This window comes from Vipera berus, assembly GCF_964194415.1.
Source record: "Vipera berus genome assembly, chromosome: 4".
Lineage (NCBI taxonomy): Eukaryota > Metazoa > Chordata > Lepidosauria > Squamata > Viperidae > Vipera > Vipera berus.
Window position 1 is genome coordinate 36553036 of NC_138206.1, and position 22428 is coordinate 36575463.

The 22428-nt window shown below is 38.2% G+C and overlaps 1 protein-coding gene across 5 annotated transcripts in view; it reads right to left on the reverse strand.

The window, feature by feature from the left end:
* Nucleotides 1-22428, reverse strand: part of MORC1 (MORC family CW-type zinc finger 1) — an 86008-nt gene that overhangs the window by 24370 nt on the left and 39210 nt on the right. For all 5 annotated transcript variants that reach the window (XM_081327302.1, XM_081327301.1, XM_081327299.1 and 2 more), the window contains 7 exons: nucleotides 21446-21571; nucleotides 19029-19108; nucleotides 16978-17042; nucleotides 5066-5139; nucleotides 3605-3748; nucleotides 3204-3358; nucleotides 1115-1240 (listed from right to left, as the gene is read on the reverse strand). In XM_081327302.1, the coding sequence (XP_081183428.1) occupies nucleotides 1115-1240; nucleotides 3204-3358; nucleotides 3605-3748; nucleotides 5066-5139; nucleotides 16978-17042; nucleotides 19029-19108; nucleotides 21446-21571 (770 nt within the window). The remainder of the gene's footprint in view (nucleotides 1-1114; nucleotides 1241-3203; nucleotides 3359-3604; nucleotides 3749-5065; nucleotides 5140-16977; nucleotides 17043-19028; nucleotides 19109-21445; nucleotides 21572-22428) is intronic.

Here is a 22428-nt window from a genome sequence, read left to right on the forward strand (position 1 = left end):
TAGTGCTGTTGTAACTTTGAATAGTTGCTAAACAGGACAGTTGTTAAACAAGGTTTATGTGTAATGATGTTGCCCTTCTGCAATCTATAACTTCTGTTGTAATACTCTGGGAATTGTAGCCAAGATATTTAAAAGGGATACATGTAATTTTAGTCATAATCACATAAATCTCTGTGATACATAGGATTCACATCATGCTACACTACTTCTGATTTCTTTACTGAAGTCTAGTGACACAGTGGCCATATCTGTATAGTATATAAGGAGGATAATCCTTATCTACAGCACAATTTCTTGAACTAATTCACAATCCCAATTAAAATTGTGCATGTGCTCCCCACCCAACACACACACACACGCACGCACACACACACACACACACACACACACACACACGTAGCCTAGCAATGTCTTTTTCCCACAAGGGAAGGTGGAATGATTAAGTTCCCTCACCTTGTAAATGGTAGACAAGATCTAGATGGGGCAACCATGTGTTTATATTTTAGCAAAGAAAAATCAGAAGTTGGGCACCAAAACATAAATCTTATGAATTGTATATATTTCAAGTAGGAAAATGGATATTAAAGAAATCTTAAGCCGCACTTTGAAAAATAGTAGGCTGAATAAGATCCTGCAAAAATAGATCAAACACTTTTTTTAAAAAATTGTGACTTCAGTTTGTATCTTCCATCTCAACATCCCCAGGAATGCCACCGCATGAAGAGATTAAAAGAAAAAAAAAGGTTTTTTTTATCTGAACTGTTCTCAACAAATAGTATACTTGCCTATAATCCTTTTTATTCTACTGTGAAGCTAACAAAGATATATGTTATATGCTGTGAACTTTACAATAAAACATGAAGGAAATCTTTTACATCTGCTGCCTGATAGTTTGCTTTTAAAGGCAGCAAAAATGAAACAAAGGAAGTGTTTACAAGAGGACCTTTTCAGTGAAGAAGGAAGTGAAAAACACAGCTGTATGCAGCACCCATGAAGAGGAGAGCTCAAACTCTTCTTTGAAGTAAAAGGGAAAAAAGGCTTTTAAAAAACATTCACTGAATTCTATCTTTTCTCCTTTTCTCCTCTTTCAAACTGCCTAGCTATAGAAACTCACCACATTGCACAATGTTAGGAATTTCTGCTGCTCGTCTTCTTTTATACTGAACTGTCTCAGAAGGTCTTTCATACCATTTATCACTTAGATATCCAAAATCATTCCAGAACTTTTCTCCTTTTTGACCTTGGAAAATAAATAGTTCCAATATTACATTATACGTTACCGTGAAAGAACAATAATAATCTCTATCAGATCAATTTGAGTTGGAAGACTATGAAGATTGCTGGGTCATAGTCAGGAGAAGGACAAGAACGTGTCAACAAGAAATTTCTCTCAAAGATAGCAGTGTAGGCACTTAAATAGAGTTTGTTTTCTTGAGGAAAATGTCTTATTTTGACTGAAAAAAGCTATTGTAATTGTTTACAGTGTTAACACTGCAAAAGCAAATCAACATAAAATAATTTTTAAGCATGTTTATTTTGCAATTTCCAGCTTGATCTCACTAATTCTAAACTTTTTTACGCAATGTACAAAGTGGTCCCAAATCCACCTGCATTTTTTTTATAAATTTCATGGGTCTATCAGTTTTCCTCTAAAGCAGGGGTGTCAAACTATCAGCCCATGGGCCGGATACATCATGCCAAAACTGTGTCCACCCCAGCTCTGGCAATGGGAAAAAAGTCACGACACGTCACGTGACCTTGCGAGTTTGACACCCCTACTCTAAAGTCTTAAAATGAAATAAGTAAAGGTCTTCTATAACTGTGTGTTCACAACAATAATCCTGTCATTCAAGTGAGCTCTGGTTAAGTTTAAAAGTTGGATGTCTCCAGCTGAATTTGCAATATAAGCCATACAAAATGGTGGAGAGAAGATTGTGCCTTCAAGTCAGTTTTGATTCCTGGTGATGGCTGAAATAAGTCTGGGCAATTTTCTTAGCAGTATTTTTGGAAGTGGTTTTCCAGTGCTTTTTCCTAGGGATGAGAGAAAATGACTAGCCCAAGGTCAGCTAGCTGGCTTTATGCCTAAGGAAGGAGTAGTACTCATAATGTCCCAGTTTATAGAAGCTTTGTGCCTTTAACCACTACATCAAATTGACGCTCTCTGTCTCTTTCTGTTTCTGAAAAAGTACTAATTCTATTTTAGCCTCTGTTCTTTTGCCCAAAGTACACTCTTCATCCTACAGTGATCCTGTAGATTACTGAGAGAATGGGGATTCAAATCCTGGCAGAGTTATGTTTCACCAGGAAAGGAACAACGTTGCTTGCCTGGGATTATAGGAAACATCTATTCAGGACACAATGCATTGGGTGAGGACCAGGGATGGGGTGGGGGACATTAAAACAGATGAGGTGATTCTGGCAATGTTATCCATTAGAAGGACAGAAACCAGATCCTTTGTTTGTGATCCACCTATCTCAATCTATCTAGTAACCACCAGAAGCTTCAATGCTTTATGAATTTTCCACCTGCCAAGGATTTATTAACCATTTACATTTAAACATGAAAAAATTATTCCAACTACCACCTTACAAATGCCAATAGAATAGTTGTTTCCTCAAGTTCTTATTTTTATCATAACCAGTTTGATATTAACAGTTCAGCTTGATAGGAATAATGGAGCCACAGATTGCTGGCTATAAAGGAGCCAAAATAAATGATCTTTTGAAAGAAACGTTATTCTGCCCCTGCCCATTTCCCATAACTGTTTTGAATAATACTAATAAAATAGATATTCCATGCAATATTTTTTTATATTGCATTATTGGTTTGTTCTATATCTGCATTCAAGGAGACATTATATATGCATATTACCCTAACATGAAGGATGTTATCATTTCTGCCTTAATTCTCCCTTTTCCCACACTGAGGGGGGACAAATCAGAAATTGTTTCTCTTTTCTGTCTTACTAATCTTCCCAACCCTACTTGCCTTCAAGTGAATTACAAGTAGAAAGCTTTCTTTGAAACTTGTTGATAAATGTAGAAAAGAAGATAGCATCTGTATGCATGGGAGTTATGAACAGGGCTGGTGTGCATGACCATGAGCCCATTAATGTCCCCGGTGACTCACTGAAGCATAATGTATTAACAGAAATAACATGAGACTATGGTTGCGTGAATCAACTTCAACAGTGGCTACTTACTTATTCCCATGTCTTTCCAGTACTGACTAAGATAATTTTCCGTTGATTTCAGCAAGTGCCTGTATTCCTTAATGTTGGCAAAAGCCTGCTTGTTGTGTGTGGGTTCCATAATGTCTAATGGTACATCTACAATCCCCACAGCTCCAGCACCAAAACTGAAAAGATGAAAATGGATGTTAAATAATGAAACAATGGATCATGACTTTAGTCCTAAATGCTTTTATTTATATCAAATTTCATAAATTGTTTGGACAGTTTTTTAAAAAAATAATACTTTATAATTTTTATTTATAATCAGAAATTTTATCTATAACCGATCCAATTAAATCAAATTAAGGTAAATAAAATAATTTTTAAACAATACAGAAAAGTGATTCTTACATATTAAGAAGAAAACTTACTATGGTCCTACAGTTTTTCGTGATCCCAATTTCTCAAACATTCTAATCAAGCGATTATTGCTATAGATAAGCATTCCATCTTGACTTCTGTTCTGAATGTTTATTCCAAATATTATGAATAACTTTTTTGGTCTTCTCAGATTTCTAAAAAGAAACAAAATAAGAGGGGAAAAAACCCTCTTTCTCTTCTTTTAATACAGACCCATGCACACCTACACCTATATAGTATATAGACTACACGTATGCGTGTGTTTTTACAGTGCATTCATAAAGTATTCAGACCTCCTTCATGTTTGTCAATTTTGTTATGCTGCAGTCTGATTCTACAGTTGTTGAAATACATTTTTCCTCATTAATCTATACTCAGTACCCCAGTGAAAACAGAATTTTAGAAATGTCTGTAAATATACTAAAAAGAAAAAAAAATGAAATATCACATTGGCATAAGTATTCAGATCCTTTGCAATGCTTGAAATTTAGCTCAGGTGCCTCCCATTTCTCTTGATTGTTTCTGACTCCTGATTGGAGTCCACCTGTGGCAAATTAAATTGATTGGACATGAAGCCTATAGAAGGCTTCGCAGCTGACAATGCATACCATAGCAGAGCAAAAGCCATGAGGTCAAAGGAACTGCCTTCTGTCATAGACAGAATTATTGCAAGCCTTAGGAAGGCTACAATAAAATTTCTGCTGCACTGAAGGTTCCTAAGAGCACATGGCCTCCATAATTCTCAAATGGAAGAAATTTGGCAAAACCTTCTAAGAACTCTTGTAAGAACTGGTCGCCAGGTAAAACTGAGGAATTAACCAATTTATTAGCTGTATGAATGGAGGAAAACTGAGCACTAGGTAATGACATTTAAGGAATTGGCCCTTCTAGTCTACCTTTAGGCATGAAAGCCAGCTGCTCATGAAAGTCACTTTGCCCCATTAATCTCACAGAGTTGTTGTTGTTATGGGAAAATGGAAGAAGGAGTATTATGTAGGTTCAATGCCTTAAGTTATTTATAAAAATAATGGTTTAGTTAAAACTAATCTGAAAAAAATGCTAAACAGACTAAAAACATGTCATCAACTATGAAGTTCAGTAGGAGCCATATCAAGATAGCAAAAGCACTTAGACTTATATATCACTTGATAGTGCTTTACAACCTTCTCTAAGCAGTTTACAGAGTCACCATATTGCCCCTAACAACCTGGGTCCTCATTTTACCAATCTTGGAAGGATGGAAGTTGATCCTGAGTTGGTCAGAATCAAATTCCTGATAGTGAGCAGTGATTTAGCCTGCAATACTGCATTCTAATCACTGTGCCATCAAAGCTCTGTTGAACAGGTAATGACTGTGCTTCCATCAAGCAATTGTGTAAGCTAGAAGATTTCAAACAGGTGCTGCAAAGGTATGGCTTTCTTTAGTTGCAATACCTTTTCAAAAAAATAAATTATTATATGTCTTAACTTGCCTTTTTTTCTCTTCATTTTTTTCTCTTATTCTCTTTTCTTCATCCAGAGCGTCTTGTAACACAACTTGCAAATACTTTTCCCCCACAATATCAGAAAAGAAAAAGAAGTTATTTCACTGTTTTTAAATGAATGTATTTATTTTGAAGAACATTTTGAGGCTAAAGAAGGAGTAGGAAAACTACATATGTCAGTTGTATATCCATGATACAGTTCCTGGCTTTTGTGATTGTGGTATACTGAATATTAGAACTACAATGTAAAACATAAAGCAGACAAATTCTGCCAGAAAACTACTGTTGCCCCTTTAGTTTCTTGCCTTCAAAAAGATTACCTGCTGCAGGCTAAAATAAATGACACATAGATAGCATTTCATTCTATTTTAGTGTGTAAATTAAGGAACAAATTGGAGGAGGACAATGTAATATTAAATTTTATTCTTAGATGTTGCCTTGATTTTGTAGAATTAAGCCCATAAATTAAATTAGAACCTCAATTTTGGAGGAAGCATGCACAATATACAGTCTATCACACTCAATGAAGAAAAATAGCAATTTTTAGGACTTAAAAATTATCATGCACTTCACCCCTTTTTGTGATATAAGAGTGACTGATGGTAGTTTTACGGCTGGGGATACATAGGACTTTCAGAAAAATAATTGCTAGAGACCAAAGGAGCTGTTTTGCTTTGTTTTTCATGTGTTCAGAAATTTCTATACAGAAATTAGGGGAAAATCCAGATTCAGCAATGTATCCAGTTTCCTCCCCCATCCTACCTCTCAAAGGGCTGTTTTTTCTAGTTCTCTTCCAAAGCTACTGTATTTGCTAGCAACCACTTGCTCTGTTGTTTACCTACCAATTTTCCCTCTCCTGTTTTTTTCCTCCCTCTCCCAGCTTTTGACTAATTTTGGCCATAAATCACTGTAGTTGTAATATGACTGGACTTATGATTATTATATGAAAGTTGTTAAGTAAGCCACCATGGTCGTTAAATGAACCAGGTAGTCATAAATCAGAATCCATCTTATCCAATGGTTATTTTTTTTGCTGGAAAATGGCAAAAAATACCATCAAATGCAATCACATGACTGTGGAATGCTGCAACCAGTCATAAATGTGAACTGGACATACTTCCCTCCAGGTTTTCTTCTCCGACCATTTTTGGTCTGAGGCTTCCTGGAGGGCTCCAGCATCTCTCTGTTCCCTTCTACCTTGGTTTTGGGATAAAGTACATTTCTCTGTCTGGTTCTTCATTTATCTTCTCCCTGGGAATCCTTCAGCTAACATGTTCTCCCTCTTGGACCAGGAAACAGCAACTGCCCACTTTTTGACCCAGCATAATCACACAATGTCTCTCCAGCCACCAATTTCCCTCATAGTCATTTCAAAGCACTTTCTGCCTTCATACCTCAGTTGCACAGATTCAAATGTAGCAACATGTATTTCCATCTTTCTTCTCTTTCTCTCTGGCTTATACCAGTTTCATTTCCCACAGTAATAAAGGGGGAGAAAGAGCCCTCACTTTTGAATTCCAAAGTCTATCTATAAAGCTTAGCTGTTGAGAATCTGCCTGTATCTACTGCACAAAAGTCTTGGCTAGCACAGTTGCCCTCCAAGGCCATATCTGAGCTTGTTCTTCAGGATCATTTCCTCTATTAGAATTTGTCTATCCTACTCTATCTGGCTGGGAGAGGATGTTGCCAGTACCTATCCTTAAAGAAACCAGGAGGGAGAGAATCTTGAAAATTAACATTCTCAGAAGCAGCCTCCTCACAAGGAACAGTTTATCCTTTGAGAACCACCCTTTCATCTTTTTCTGTTTTCCACAGGGCTTTGGGAGACTGAATTTGGAAGACCACAGAAGACTTTTGAAAATGCTAGGATGCAATGTTTTAAGGCACTATAACTAATAATTTAAGGCTTAGAGTAGGTTACATACATATAATTGCTACAGATAAATACAATATCAACTCATACTGCATATGGATGCATGAGGTTAGCACTAATAGTCTAGCTAAAGAATCCCTTTACCCTTAATGAAAGGGACTGTATTTGGCATTTCCTCATGTAAAACTGCCAAAAAGCAATGGAACTTCCACTATATTAATATCTTATTTCTAGTAGACTGGCTCTCAGAAAGGTTTATAAGACACATTTGGTTGTTAATTAGCACAAGTGTTTTACTTTCCTGACTTGGAGTATGTAAGACTATTTATGTATTGTACCCAGCATATCCCCTTCATGGATTACTGCCTTGTCGTGGCGAAGGGGCTTGCGTAATTCAATGAAGCTATGAGCTATGCCGTGCAGGGCCACCCAAGACGGACAGGTCATAGCCGAGAGTTCTGACAAAACGTGATCCACTGGAGAAGGAAATGGCAACCCACTCCAGTATCTTTGCCATGAAAACCCTATGGACAGTACCAAAAGGCAAAACGATATGACGCTGGAAGATGAGCCCCTCAGGTCGGAAGGCGTCCAATATGCTACTGGGGAAGAGCAGAGGGCTAGTACTAGTAGCGCCAGAAAGAATGAAGCAACTGGGCCAAAGCCGAAAGGACGCTCAGCTGTGGATGTGTCTGGTGGTGAAAGGAAAGTCCGATGCTGTAAAGATTTTTTCTCCATAGGAACCTGGAATGTAAGATCCATGAATCAAGGAAAGCTGGACGTGGTCAAACAAGAGATGACAAGACTGAACATCGACATCTTAGGTATCAGCGAACTAAAATGGACAGGAATGGGTGAATTTAATTCAGATGACCATCAGGTATACTACTGCGGGCAAGAATCCCTCAGAAGAAATGGAGTAGCCTTCATAGTCAATAAAAGAGTAGGAAAAGCAATACTGGGATACAATCCTCAAAATGACAGAATGATCTCAGTTCGAATCCAAGGCAAACCATTCAATATCACAGTAGTCCAAGTCTATGCCCCAACCACCAGTGCTGAAGAGGATGAAATTGACCAGTTCTATGAAGCTCTACAGCACCTTATAGAACTAACACCAAAAAATGATGTTCTTATCATCATGGGGGATTGGAATGCTAAAGTAGGAAGCCAAAAGATAACCGGAATAACAGGCAAGTTTGGCCTTGGAATGCAAAATGAAGCAGGGCACAGGCTGATAGAATTCTGTCAAGAGAATACAATGGTCATAGCAAACACTCTTTTCCAACAACCCAAGAGACGGCTCTACACATGGACATCACCAGACGGTCAACACAGAAATCAGATTGACTATATGCTCTGCAGCCAAAGATGGAGAAGCTCTATACAGTCAATAAAAACAAGACCAGGAGCTGACTGTGGCTCAGACCATGAGCTTCTCCTTGCAAAGTTTAGGCTTAAACTGAAGAAAGTAGGGAAAAGCACTAGGCCACTGAGGTATGAATTAAATCATATCCCTGTTGAATATACAGTAGAGGTGACAAATAGATTTAAGGAATTAGATCTGATAGACAGAGTGCCTGAAGAACTATGGACAGAGGTTCGCGACATTGTACAACAGGTAGCAACCAAAACCATCCCAAAGAAAAAGAAATGCAAGAAAGCAAAATGGCTGTCTGAGGAAGCTTTGCAAATAGCTGAGAAAAGGAGGGAAGCGAAAGGCAAGGGAGAAAAAGAAAGATACGCCCAATTGAATGCAGAATTCCAGAGAATAGCTAGAAGAGATAAGAATGCCTTCTTAAATGAACAGTGCAAAGAAATAGAAGAAAACAATAGAATAGGGAGGACCAGAGATCTTTTCAAGAAAATTGGAGAGATGAAGGGAACGTTTCATGCAAAAATGGGCATGATAAAGGACCAAAATGGTAGGGACCTAACAGAGGCAGAAGAGATTAAGAAGAGGTGGCAAAATTACACAGAAGAACTATACAAGAATGAGCTTAATGTCCCTGATAATCACAATGAGGTGGTCACTGACCTCGAGCCAGACATCCTAGAATGTGAAGTGAAGTGGGCCTTAGAAAAGCTGAGCAACAACAAAGCTAGTGGAGGTGACAGTATTCCAGCTGAGCTATTCAAAATCTTAAAAGACAATGCAGTAAAAGTGCTACACTCAATTTGCCAGCAAATTTGGAAAACTCAACAGTGGCCACAGGATTGGAAAAGATCAGTTTACATTCCAATTCCAAAGAAAGGCAGTGCCAAAGAATGTTCAAACTATCGCACCATTGCACTCATTTCTCATGCTAGTAAAGTCATGCTTAAAATCCTACAAGCTACAGCAGTATGTGGATCGAGAACTACCAGAAGTACAGGCCGGATTTCGAAGAGGCAGAGGAACTAGAGATCAAATTGCCAACATACGCTGGATCATGGAGAAAGCTAGGGAGTTCCAGAAAAACATCTACTTCTGCTTCATTGACTATGCTAAAGCCTTTGATTGTGTGGATCATAACAAACTGTGGCAAGTTCTTAAAGAGATGGGAGTACCAGACCATCTTATTTGTCTCTTGAGAAACCTATATGCAGGCCAAGAAGCAACAGTGAGAACTGACCACTGATTGGTTCAAAATTGGGAAAGGAGTCCGGCAAGGCTGTATACTGTCGCCCTGCCTATTTAACTTATATGCAGAGCACATCATGAGAAAGGCAGGGTTAGATGAATCAAAAGTTGGAATTAAGATTGCCGGAAGAAATATCAACAACCTAAGATACGCAGATGATACCACTCTAATGGCAGAAAGTGAAGAAGAACTAAATAGCCTCTTGTTGCGGGTGAAGAAGGAGAGTGCAAAACTTGGGTTGAAACTTAACATTAAGAAAACCAAGATCATGGCATCCGGCCCTCTCAATTCCTGGCAAATAGATGGGGAAGAAATGGAGGTAGTGACAGATTTTATTTTCCTGGGCTCCAAGATCACTGCAGATGGGGACTGTAGCCAAGAAATTAAAAGACGCTTGCTCCTGGGGAGGAAAGCCATGGCAAATCTAGACAGCACACTAAAAAGCAGAGACATCACCCTGTCAACAAAAGTGCGTATAGTCAAGGCTATGGTCTTCCCAGTTGCAATGTATGGCAGTGAAAGTTGGACCATAAGAAAGGCTGAGCGCCAAAGAATTGAGGCCTTTGAACTATGGTGCTGGAGAAGACTCCTGCGAGTCCCTTGGACTGCAAGGCGATCAAACCGGTCAGTCCTAGAGGAGATCAATCCTGACTGCTCTTTAGAAGGCCAGATCCTGAAATTGAAACTCAAATACTTTGGCCACCTGATGAGAAGGAAGGACTCACTGGAGAAGAGCCTAATGCTGGGAAAGATTGAGGGCAATAGAAGAAGGGGACGACAGAGAATGAGGTGGCTGGATGGAGTCACTGAAGCAGTAGGCGTGAGCTTAAATGGACTCCAGAAGATGGTAGAGGACAGGAAGGCCTGGAGGAACGTTGTCCATAGGGTCGCGATGGGTCGGACACGACTTCGCAGCTAACAACAACAACAACACCCAGCATATGGTGGACCCTACATATATTTAGCTGGAAGCTTTGAATTATTAGTAAAACTCATAGCTCTTTAAGCATAAAAATTCAGCACAGTAGGGATTAATAACAGGATTATTCCCAAAGAATATAATGATTTGGAAAGGTATAATTAGGCTTCAATTATCATGATGAAATCCAAAATGAGAATTGCTTTCTAAACATTGTTTTAAAATAAATGAACCCAAAGCTAAGATAGCTTAGTGAAAACCCGGCAGTAGTAAACAGGCAATTAACAAGATGTGAAAAATTTTCCTGCTGTTTAAAGGTCATGCAAGGAAAACTTTCAATAAAGTGGAATTAACAATGTTAATAGCCTTTATTTTTCAGCAACTAACCTATCTAACTGTCTTAACTAACACAATCAGGAAGCAAGGATAAGTGTGGTTTATGTTGATATTTTACAGTGTTTCTAGAATTTGTTTTACCCAATGTTTTTAATGTAAATAGAAATTGTGTTAGAGACTTCCTGTTCCTGTTTTCCAGCGAGCAGTCTGAAGATTCGGAATGCCGAACTCTTCAGCTGGAATTTCTTTTTGTTGGGGACCCTAAGGGGCCAGAACCCACCCTGAAGGGGTGGAATGAAGGAAGGAAATCCCAGGAACTTAGGAGAGATGGCGGTGTCTCCGAATGGTCCAGGAGAAGCCTCCCAGAAACCAACAGAAGAAAAGGCTGACTAACTGCATGTTCAGCCATAGTTGGAAACAACAGAAGTCATAAGCTTTTAAATTAAGCGGATTTAAAACAGCATGCTTGAATCTGGGTAAGAATATTGATTTTATCTATCCTACTTATTTTCCTGAAGAAGAAAGTTGCCAAAATAAGAGATCTCCGAAGAAGGAAAGGGGAAGGGAGATTCTGCTCCCTCCTTTTGGTTATCCGAAGCGGCGAAACTTACCCTTTAGAGAGAGAAAAAAGACTAGAAGACCTGAAAAGTGAGCAAATGCTGACAACTGCTGGTGGGTGGGGATTTTTTTTCTCTGACTCTCAAAGTTTTTAGAAAATGCAGCTGTGTAAACAAAGTGAGAGTAATAAAGCTGAAGCAATGAATACTTCACAAAAGGAAACATATGATAAGCAGCAACAATTTCAAGGGACAATGACTTTAAACTACAAAGAAATGCAGAATAACCTTGAGAGCATGAATCAACTTATTTCCAACTTAATTTCACTCCAAGAAATTTCCCAGGAAAATACAGTAGAGATGACAACATAAATCTGAGGATAGAGACCTAAAGATGGAACTGTATAAAATAAAAAATCATGATTTAATTCAAATGGGAAATATTTCAACACATCCAAGCAACCTTGAAGAGAAGGAAAAGAATGAGAAAAAATTCTTTACAGGGAAACAAATGATGCAGCAAAACATACTGATTAAGAAAGGCAATGGCCAGAGAAAAAAGACTAAAATGGAAATCGAGAAAATAGATGATGGAACTTATCAGAGAGAATACTTTAAAAAGAAACATTTGTTTTAATATAGCTAAAGAAATGGAAAAACTTTGAAATATATTATTCTTAGAGGGATGATTTTTTTTCTTTTTTCTTAATGTTTTTTATGTTAAAAAAAGTTGAAATGATTTAAACAAAGCAAATGTTTTAGTTATTTAAATGTGACGATAAGAAAAGCATAAAAATGTGTTTTGAATGAGAGTTAAAGGATTAGATGATTAGAACTACTGAATGGAATGCTTAAAGTTTAAATAAGATTACCGTATTTTTCGGACCATAAGACGCACTTTTTTCCCCAAAAGTGGGGGGGGAAACGAGGGTGCATCTTATGGTCCGAAGGTGATCTGTATGGCCAGCCCCAACCTCCGCAAGTGGAAAGTAAGGGAGATTGCCAGGAGCACGAATCGGCACGTGCTGAGAAACGCCGATCTCACGCTCCTGCACTCTCCCTCGCTCGGTTTCAGCTTCCCTTGCTACAAGAGAAAGCAGGCTGAAACTGAAAGAGGCAGATTGCCAGGAATGCTGCAATCTGCCTCGTTTCAGCCTGCTTTCTCTTGTAGCAAGGGAAGCTGAAACCGAGCGAGGGATTTGCCAGAATTTGCCGATTCGCATTTCTGGCAATCTCCCTCACTCCGTTTCACACACGGACCATTTCCTATTGCACAAAGACAAGCAAGGTGAGTGGCTCAGATTTTCAGTGGGAAAACGAGTGAAAGCAAACAGAGGGCCAGCTGCATTTCTGAGAAGAGATCCCGTTTAACATCTGGTAAACAATCTGGAACTGCAATTCAGAGAGAAGGAAGTCTGCACATCACAAGGAGCCACAAGTTTGTTTTAAGTGACAAGCAAAACAAATGAGCCTCAGTAAGTTGGGCCTGATTGGTAAAAAGTTCCCAAACTGTCCCTAATCTAGTTAGCTAAGTTTCATGTTCTTTTCTCTGCTGGGAAGAGTATGGAAGGAAGCCGTCAACCAAGTGAACTTTAAAAAGGGATCCATGGTTTTGTTTTGTTTCTTTAATTCCAGACAAAGTGAAAATTCTCAGGTTACATCTGCAATGGTGACAAACCACAAGCCATGCTTGCTTATAAACGTGTTAGCGGCCCAGCCATAGTTCTTGTCTCTACAAGACCCCCGCTGCAATCCTCTCTCATAATTTCTCTGGGATGCAAAATAAAGAGTTGCTGGTACCCCATCTTGCGGGATTAGTGAAGGATAATTCAAACAATAACCCATGTAAAATATTTCGAGTAACGCTCAGCATTGCCTGAAGTCCAATCCATTTAATGGCGACTGGAAGGAAGGAAGGGACAATGGGAGAGGGAGGGAGAGAAAGAGAGAGAGAGAGAGAGAGAGAGAGAGAGAGAGAAGAAATAATTTTTTTTCTTGTTTTCCTGCTCTAAAAACTAGGTGCGTCTTATGGTCCGGTGCGTCTTATGGTCCGAAAAATATGGTAAATATATTACTAGCTATGGTCAAAAAGAATAAGAAATTGAGGGAATAAATATATATTAAATTAGGAGGGATACATATTTTAAGTTGTATGTTATTTTTTGTATCTAAGTGCTCTTGTCTTTCTTTTTTCCCCTTTTCTTTCTTCTTTTTTCCTTTTTCTTCTTTTTTTTGGTCTCTCTCCTCTATTCTTTTCTCTTTCTACTTTTTTTACTTATTAAGAAATATAAAATTATGAGAGGGCTTATAGGGAAAAAACAGAATTAAATCCACCAATGTAAATATAGTTAACTGTTGAAAAAATTGTCACTAGTAAGAATACAGGTGAAACTCGAAAAATTAGAATATTGTGCAAAAGTTCATTTATTTCAGTAATGCAACTAAAAAGGGGAAACTAATATATGAGATAGACTCATTACATGCAAAGCAAGGTAGTTCAAGCCGTGATTTGTCATAATTGTGATGATTTGGCGTACAGCTCATGAAAACCTCAAATCCACAATCTCAGAAAATTAGAATATTACATGCTATCAATAAAACAAGGAGTGTACATAGAACAATATCAGACCTCTGAAAACTATAAGCATGCATATGTACTCAGTACTTGGTTTGGGCCCCTTTTGCAGCAATTACTGCCTCAATGCAGCGCGGCATGGAAGCTATCAGCCTGTGGCACTGCTGAGGTGTTATGGAAGACCAGGATGCTTCAATAGCGGCCTTCAGCTCTTCTGCATTGTTCGGTCTCATGTCTCTCATCTTTCTCTTGGCAATGCCCCATAGATTCTCTATGGGGTTCAGGTCAGGCGAGTTTGCTGGCCAATCAAGCACAGTAATCCCACGGTCATTGAACCAGGTTTTGGTGCTTTTGGCAGTGTGGGCAGGTGCCAAGTCCTGCTGGAAAATGAAGTCAGCATCCCCATAAAGCTCGTCTGCGGAAGGAAGCATGAAGTGCTCCAAAATCTCCTGACAGATGGCTGCGTTGACCCTGGACTTAATGAAGCACAGTGGACCAACACCAGCAGATGACATGGCTCCCCAAATCAACACAGACTGTGGAAACTTCACACTGGACTTCAAGCATCTTGCAGTGTGTGCCTCTCCATTCTTCCTCAGACTCTGGGTCCTTGGTTTCCAAATGAGATGCAAAAGTTGCTCTCATCAGAAAAGAGGACTTTGGACCACTGAGCAATAGACCAGGTCTGTTTTTCTTTAGCCCAGGTAAGACGCTTCTTACGTTTGTTGTTCAGGAGCGGCTTGACAAGAGGAATACGACATTTGAAGCCCATGTCCAGGATTCGTCCACTCAGTCCACTCCTTGTGAAAGTCCCCAACACTTTTGAATGGCCTTTTCCTGACAATCCTCTCCAGGCTGCGGTCATCCCTGCTGCTTGTGCACCTTTTTCTTCCACACTTTTCCCTTCCACATAACTTTCTATTAATGTGCTCTGATACAGCACTTTGGGAACATCCAACTTCTTTTGCAATTACCTTTTGAGGCTTTCCCTCCTTATGGAGGGTGTCAATGATGGTTTTCTGCACAACTGTCAGGTCAGCAGTCTTTCTCATGATTGTGATTCCTACTGAACCGGACTGAGAGACCATTTAAAGGCTCAGGAACCCTTTGCAGGTGTTATGGCTTAATTAGCTGATTAGAGTGGGACACTTTGAGCCTAGAATATTGCACCTTTTCACAATATTCTAATTTACTGAGATTGTGGATTTGGGGTTTTCATGAGCTGTAAGCCATAATCATCACAATTACGACAAATCAAGGCTTGAACTATCTTGCTTTACATGTAATGAGTCTATCTCATATATTAGTTTCCCCTTTTAAGTTGCATTACTGAAATAAATGAACTTTTGCACGATATTCTAATATTTCGAGTTTCACCTGTATTTAGAATCTGGGGGGAGAAATAAACTGAAATAAACACAGTAACAGGATTTACGATAAGGCAATTAAAATGACAAACAGGATTGTTGAAATTATATACTTAATTGTTGTTAATTAAAATTATGAGAATTGTTTTAATCTAATGTTTTGCAAAGAAAGATACTTTGGGGAAAGAGGAAATCAAATGAAATTAACAAATGGAATATACAGTAGATCATAGAAATTAATTGTTAAAGATTGTCTTATCAGTGTTACCCAGACAACATACTGTTTACAAATTACTGAATGATTTATGTTATGTTAAAAAATTCTAATAAAATATATATACAAAAAAATTGTGTTAGATATTGTAGGGTATAGATTAAAAACTAACTCCTGCTGTATTTTGAAAGCTGGTATGCAACAATACTGATCAAGAGTATCAACCCTTTTAATTGGATGGGTATAGTTTAAAAAATAATGCTGTTTTGCCCCCCCCCCCTATTTCTCCCCCTTTTTATTCGAACTGCTGGCTTCACAGATTGTGTAACAAGCATAATGGAGAAACCAGTTAAGATAAATAAAGATAAATCTGCTCTAGTGATACACATATAATTCTTCCAAAGTTGGATTACTGCAATATGGTCCTTGTGTGCAGCCCTTGCAGCTCACCTAAACATAGCAGGCCACATGGTGAAGAAAACTGCTCAGAGATGCCTCACCTCCCATGAAGAGTACTATATTGAATTGATTATTTCCCAAGCCAAATCAAAGTATTTATTTAGTATACACTTCTTTACATGATTTAATTACCTAGAGCAGACATGTCAAACTCGTGACATCAAGTGACATTGCGCAACATATCGGGACAGTTTTGCCACTCACTGCCGGCAATGGGGTGGGCGCGGCTTCCATGTGACACATCTGGCCCATGGGCCGGCAGTTTGACATCCCTGACCTAGAGCCATATGGTCTGCTCCATGCCTCAGGTTTTTAAGAGGGCACCTTTAGTATACCTCATGAACCTAATTTTGACAGTAAATTCTGTTTTCTTTTTCAGGTACAGTCTTCACTAGTAAATGTAAGATGTCCTAAATCAGCAATCTAGCTATGCCTTTTTGAGTTTATAGAAGGTTAGAGATTTATGCATTATTTTTTATTTATGTGATCAGCTGTCCAAAGCCATTTGGGAATATTTGTAAATAAAAGGTAAATATAACATAAAAATCATAGAATCATTTAATTATACCCTTTTGGCTGAAACCCCATAAATTCAGTTCTATGAATTTTACAATGCATCTTTAAAATAAAAATTGTATGCATTATATATAGCATATATGTATCTAAAGACATATCATAGAATCTTGCTTGCAAAAAATGCAGGTTCAGCAAAATAGTATAAATGTGCATATAAAGAAGCAATATGTACAAATATACTGAAAACAATAAAATATTTTTTGGCATTTCATTTGGAGTATGGCTATCTACAAGCCAATGTAATCCTGAGAAGGGTTTATCACACTTCTCCGATTCCATATTTATCACTGATTGATTTCAGTGAGCTTTATACTGGGGATAACCACAAAGGATACTGATCTCTGAAAAGAAAACTTCTGATCAATATAAGATACTGTTAATGTTATTTCTGGTTCAATACCTCACTATCTTCATACAAGGAAGTCTGTTTTAGTCTGCCCTTTACTTCTGTCACAGCATTTTCAGCTACAAGCATAAGCAAAAGAATTTGTTAAACTATTTTGGAGAAATGCTTCTTCAATCTGACATACACACAGCAAAACTATTAAAGTTGATTCTAGTTGGCACCTGATTTATGATCATTTCATGAACGGGAGTACCGTATTTTCCGGCGTATAAGACGACTTTTGAACCCATGAAAATCTTCTCAAAAGTTGGGGGGCAGTCTTATACGCCCAGTCGTCTTATACGCCGGAAAATAGTACATAAATCGAGCGCCCCCGTTCTTGCAAAGCAATTTCAAGCCTCCTTAGTCCAATCCCCCCTCCTTCGTGACTCTCCCTTCCCACCCCCCAAGAGCCTCTAAGCCCCTTCCCCTCCCCCTTGCAAACGCCAGACCCTGGGAGCGGCAGGAAGCCCCTCCCCCTCGCCCAAGCGGCATCTGAGCATAAGCAGAGCGCGCCCTGCTACCCGCTATCTCTCCCGGCAGTCTGGACAGCGGTACTTGGCGGCCTGGCGCCCCTCTCACCCGCAGACCATGCAGCGGCCCTCGCCAGCTGGCCTCGGCATGGCTGCCCCAAGCCCAGCTCTCCAGCGCGTCTTCTGGGCCCGCCTGGCTGACCGCCTCCCGGGCGGGGCTTGGCTGCAGACGCGGTGGCTGCTTTGTCTGCAAATGTGCTTTCAAAGCCGGATTGCGCTCGGCCGTGCAGGCTGCCGAAAGGCTGGGACTCGGAGTTCTCGTGGTGGTTGCGGCTTCTGGCATGCCGTTTGCAGAGTCTGGCCTGGAAGAGCGCGTCGTGTGAACGCAGCTCTTGCGTTTATTCCAAAGGGTGGGTGGAAGGAAAAGCCCCTTTGGGCTTCAAAAGGGAGGCTTTGCACCATCTGCATCAGACGGGGCTGAATCGGGCTTGTGTCGGACACTTGGCAACTGGCATGTAATTATTTTCCGGTGTATAAGACGAAAAATCTTGAAAATCTTCTCAAAAGTCGGGGGTCGTCTTATACGCCCAATCGTCTTATACGCCGGAAAATACGGTAGCACAAAAGATCTCCCTGCACTGAGCTTGAAGACATGGCTCTCCGAGCTCTCTGGCCCAGGCTGAGAATTTTTAATTTTTAATTTTAACTGGGGTTTTTATTTTCTCTCAGGGTTTCATTTAATCTTTTTTAATTGTTTTAACTTTTGTATTGATTTTTCTTTTAAACATCCTGTAAAACATTAAACATTCCCTGAGTCCTTCGGGAAAGGGCGGTATATAAATCTAAATAATAAATAAATAATAAATCTCTGAACATTGCCTGAATTCAACTAAAAGTTGGTTTTGTAGGCATGAGAAGCCAAAGTAAAAACTGATGAAATTGATAAATAAAACTTTTCCATTTTCCATGTTGTGTGACATTTATTTTTCACACGCAATTTTCCCTTATTTGCAACTTATATTTTAAAACTAACATTTTGTATTCTGTTATTGCAGAGGTATTAGCTACTGGTTTCCCAAAACATGCAGTTATTTCTCTTTAACCCAGACTATTTTTTCCGTGAAGGTAAAAATTAGGTAAATTTCAAACAACTAGGAGATTAGAGAGCTTGACTGCTTTTTCGTTTTATATATGTGTTTGTGTGTGCGTGTGGGTAAAAGGGAAGGGGAATTTACTGCTTTTTCTTCTTTCAACATCCAGCCAGGGTGGATCCTACATGTTAAATGTTAAATTTAATTGATCACTTTTTCTTCTTTTTTTGCACACTATTTTTTCTTTTTTGTTATTGTTTGGGTTGAATGTATGTTTTGCTGTGTTTCATTTTGCTTGTTTGTTTTACTGTTCTGTATTTTATTTTTTATGATAACATAATAAATATTAAAAAAACAAGTTGGCAATAATAGAACTAAATTATGTGTGTATGTATATATCTCTATCATCTATCTATCTATCTATCTATCTATCTATCTATCTATCTATCTATCTATCTATCTATCTATCTAAATATAAATATGAATATTGGATACTACATACCAGCCTTCAGTTCCATTTGCGCCTTCTGTAATTCATCAGTGGCAATTTGTTTGAATGAAGATGATATATATGGATACATCCTATTAAAGCATAAAACATGAATTTCACAGAATTAATATGCATACAAAGGGCTAGTCTGGTGTAATGGTTAAGGCACCTGCTAGAAACCAGGAGACTGTGAGTTCTTGTTAGATAACTTTGAGCCAGTCACTCTCAGACCTAGGAGGCAGGAATGCTACCTACTTCCAAAATCTTGCCAAGAAAACTCCAGGAACCAGCCCAGGTAATTGCCAGAGTCAAAAGCACACACACAAAAAAGCATATATCTTATTTACAATTTATATCTGTAAATTAAGCCCTCATTATTTGCATTTTACAGGTGAAGATATTTATATCCTCCTATGCATATGGAGAACTACGTCTTGTTTACTCCTTTTCCCAGTACTTCTGTACATTTTACTTATTGCGTGGGGAATTTGCACAATAGTAATAGCAACAACACTTTGACTTATATATTGTCCCAGAGTGCTTTACAGCACTCACTGGGCGGTTTACAATGTTAGCCTATTGCCTCCAACAATCTGGCTCCTCATTTTACTGACTTTGGAAGAATGGCTGACTGAGTCAATCTGAAGCCCATCAGGATCAAACATCTAGAGTTTGCCCGCAATACTGCACTCTAATCACTGCACCACCTGGGCTCCAAATAAATGATAACATAAAACTCCCTTTATGCATAAATTAAGATATCTGTAGAACTCTGTCCATGGATGTGTCTTTTGCATTATATAATTGTTTAGAGTAGAATGAAGACAAGTTTCCTGTGATAAGCTAAATTTCTATAAGGTTTCAGGAGTTTCTAGAAGCCTTCAAAAACCAGCCTCAATAGTCCACAACTGAAGCAGGATTTGAAGCTAACAAATATTGTGAACTGGGTTTCAGTTTTCTTCTCTGTCTAAAATGGCTATATCTGCAAAACATAGAAGCCATCCTGGCAGGTACCATGGAATTAGTTAAAATATTTAATTTGTTGTTCTCGTACAAGATTAAATAATTATTAAGACAAAACCTCTGGTCCCTGTGACCAACCCAGATTAGATCCTAAATGATTATTTTTCAAGTAGGCAAAACTGAGAGATCAGTGGGATAGTTTGTCCTCTCTCCTCAAAGTTCACAGTGCTGATTATATTATTTATTTTATTTTATTTATTTATTTAGCGTATGGCTGGTCACACACAGAATTAAAAGCACTTCATATTTACAAGTTAGAACAGTTAAAACAATTTTTTTTAAAAAGAAGCAATTATAAAACCTAAGAGGAAAGCAGAAATAACATTTCAGAGTTTAATGTCGAGTTTGGAGATCCAGTCAGTAGCTGCCGTTGTTACGCAGAGGAAGTCCTTAAAATCTCCTGGGTATCTTCTATTAGTGCATTCCCTCACTATATGTTGGATAGTCTGTCGGGGAGCCCCGCAATCACATTGTGCTGAAGGTGTCTTTCCCCATTTATACAGAGAATTGGCACACACCCCATGAGTCGTTCTAATTCTATTGTATGTCACCCATATGTGTCGGGGTAGATTAAGTCCTGGAGGTATACTATTAGGATTAATATGCTCAGAAATATCTTGGGAGGTATAGCTACTCCATGCTTCCATGGATTATATTATGTGGCATATACTTTCCCCTTCACTTTATAGTTTTCAGCTCCAAGATTACTCAGAACTGGGTCAGTTTTCAGCCTCACCATAACTAGTTCCAGGATATTAATTACTAAACTTCTAAATCCACATTGTATTTGTAATGGTAAGTGAGAAAGACCTTGCAAAGGAAGGTGAATAAATTTTGCCTAGGGAACAGATAGCTAAGAATCACAGCTACTTAACGGGCAGACAGAGACTCAGAAAAGACATACCCTACCTTCTCATATTTGTAAAGGAGGCAGCTTGAGATTTGTACTTTGAGACTTTCAAGATTCTGCTAATGCAACCTTAACTAAGGTAAAATTAGCTTATCTGGTCATGTTTCCTATCTGGTCTACCTGAGCAAGTGACAGTATTATAATACTAGAGGTTCGTTAGAAAATAAAACAAAATATAAAATTTGCATTATTCAGCAGTTTCCCCCCCCCAGAAACAACATTAAAACAGAAATTCAAGCAATAAGAATAAATCAAATAAAGCCTACCCCACTGTTGCTAAAGGTGATTATTTTATTTAAAGTGTTCTAAACTCTAGGTCACAGTTGACTTACTTTTAAAGAGTTCACTCTGATTTTAGTTTGACTCAGATCATACATTATTCTAAATCCAAATCAGTTTGTCGCTGGGGCCAAAGAAGTGTTTGCTAATGCTTTCAAGCACATTGCTTTGAACATTTAAATATATGCCTTTATATATGTAGGCGAAGCTGACTCACCTGGGCCTGTAAAAACAGAAAGGCAAATGCTTGGTTTTGACTTTCTCAGCTTGAATGAATATCCTCATTCGTGGGTTGAGATACAATATAGCTGTATAAGCTCTTAGTGATTTTTCTTCTGGATAGCTGGTGTAGAAAACATTTAAGGCCAAATGAATTTCAATTAGAGTTGTACTGGTTAGAGACAATGAAGTGTATTACCAATGTGAAAGAAAATATACAAAACTAAGATACTGTGCAATTACTTTCCAAGAAAGGCATACAAACATTTTTCAGAGAAAGCTGAAAATAAACTGAATTACTTTGGGATGCCAATACTATTCATTTGCTGGAGAAGAAATTGACTCTTGAGCTGAATGATTAACAACCTTCAACCACAGGTTTCAGGTAAGATATGTTCCTTACTGAGTAAACTGTTTTCATAAAGAAAAAATAATACAGGTCTTTCTTAAAACATTGAAATTGTTTTTAAGAATGCAAATATTTGGAATGCTGAATTCTGCAGTACCATTATAAAGATACAGTTATCTTTGACAGAATCCTTGACATTTCTCAATGTTTTAAAAGATATAGGAACTACAACATTTTGTCATATTACAAAGCCCAAATATTTTGTTAAAAATTACTTTCATAAAAAATAGTTCAAACTGTATTTAAGGAAATGACGTGTGTGTGTGTATATGTATACACACACACACACACACACACACACACACACACACACACACACAGATTTTTAACACTGGAAACAATATACTGGAAGCAACCAAGAACAAAGCTATTCTTCCTATGCTTGAGTAACAACAAGATAAACATGCTAAATAATTTGAACTTATATATATATTTCCAAGATAGTGTTTTGTGAATATATTTTCAAAAAATGCCTAGTACTATAATGGGCTGAAATTTCTATGGAAAGAATGAATTTAGGGCTCTATCTTTCAAAGAGATATATAATACATGTGTGATCAGTAGATATCAGA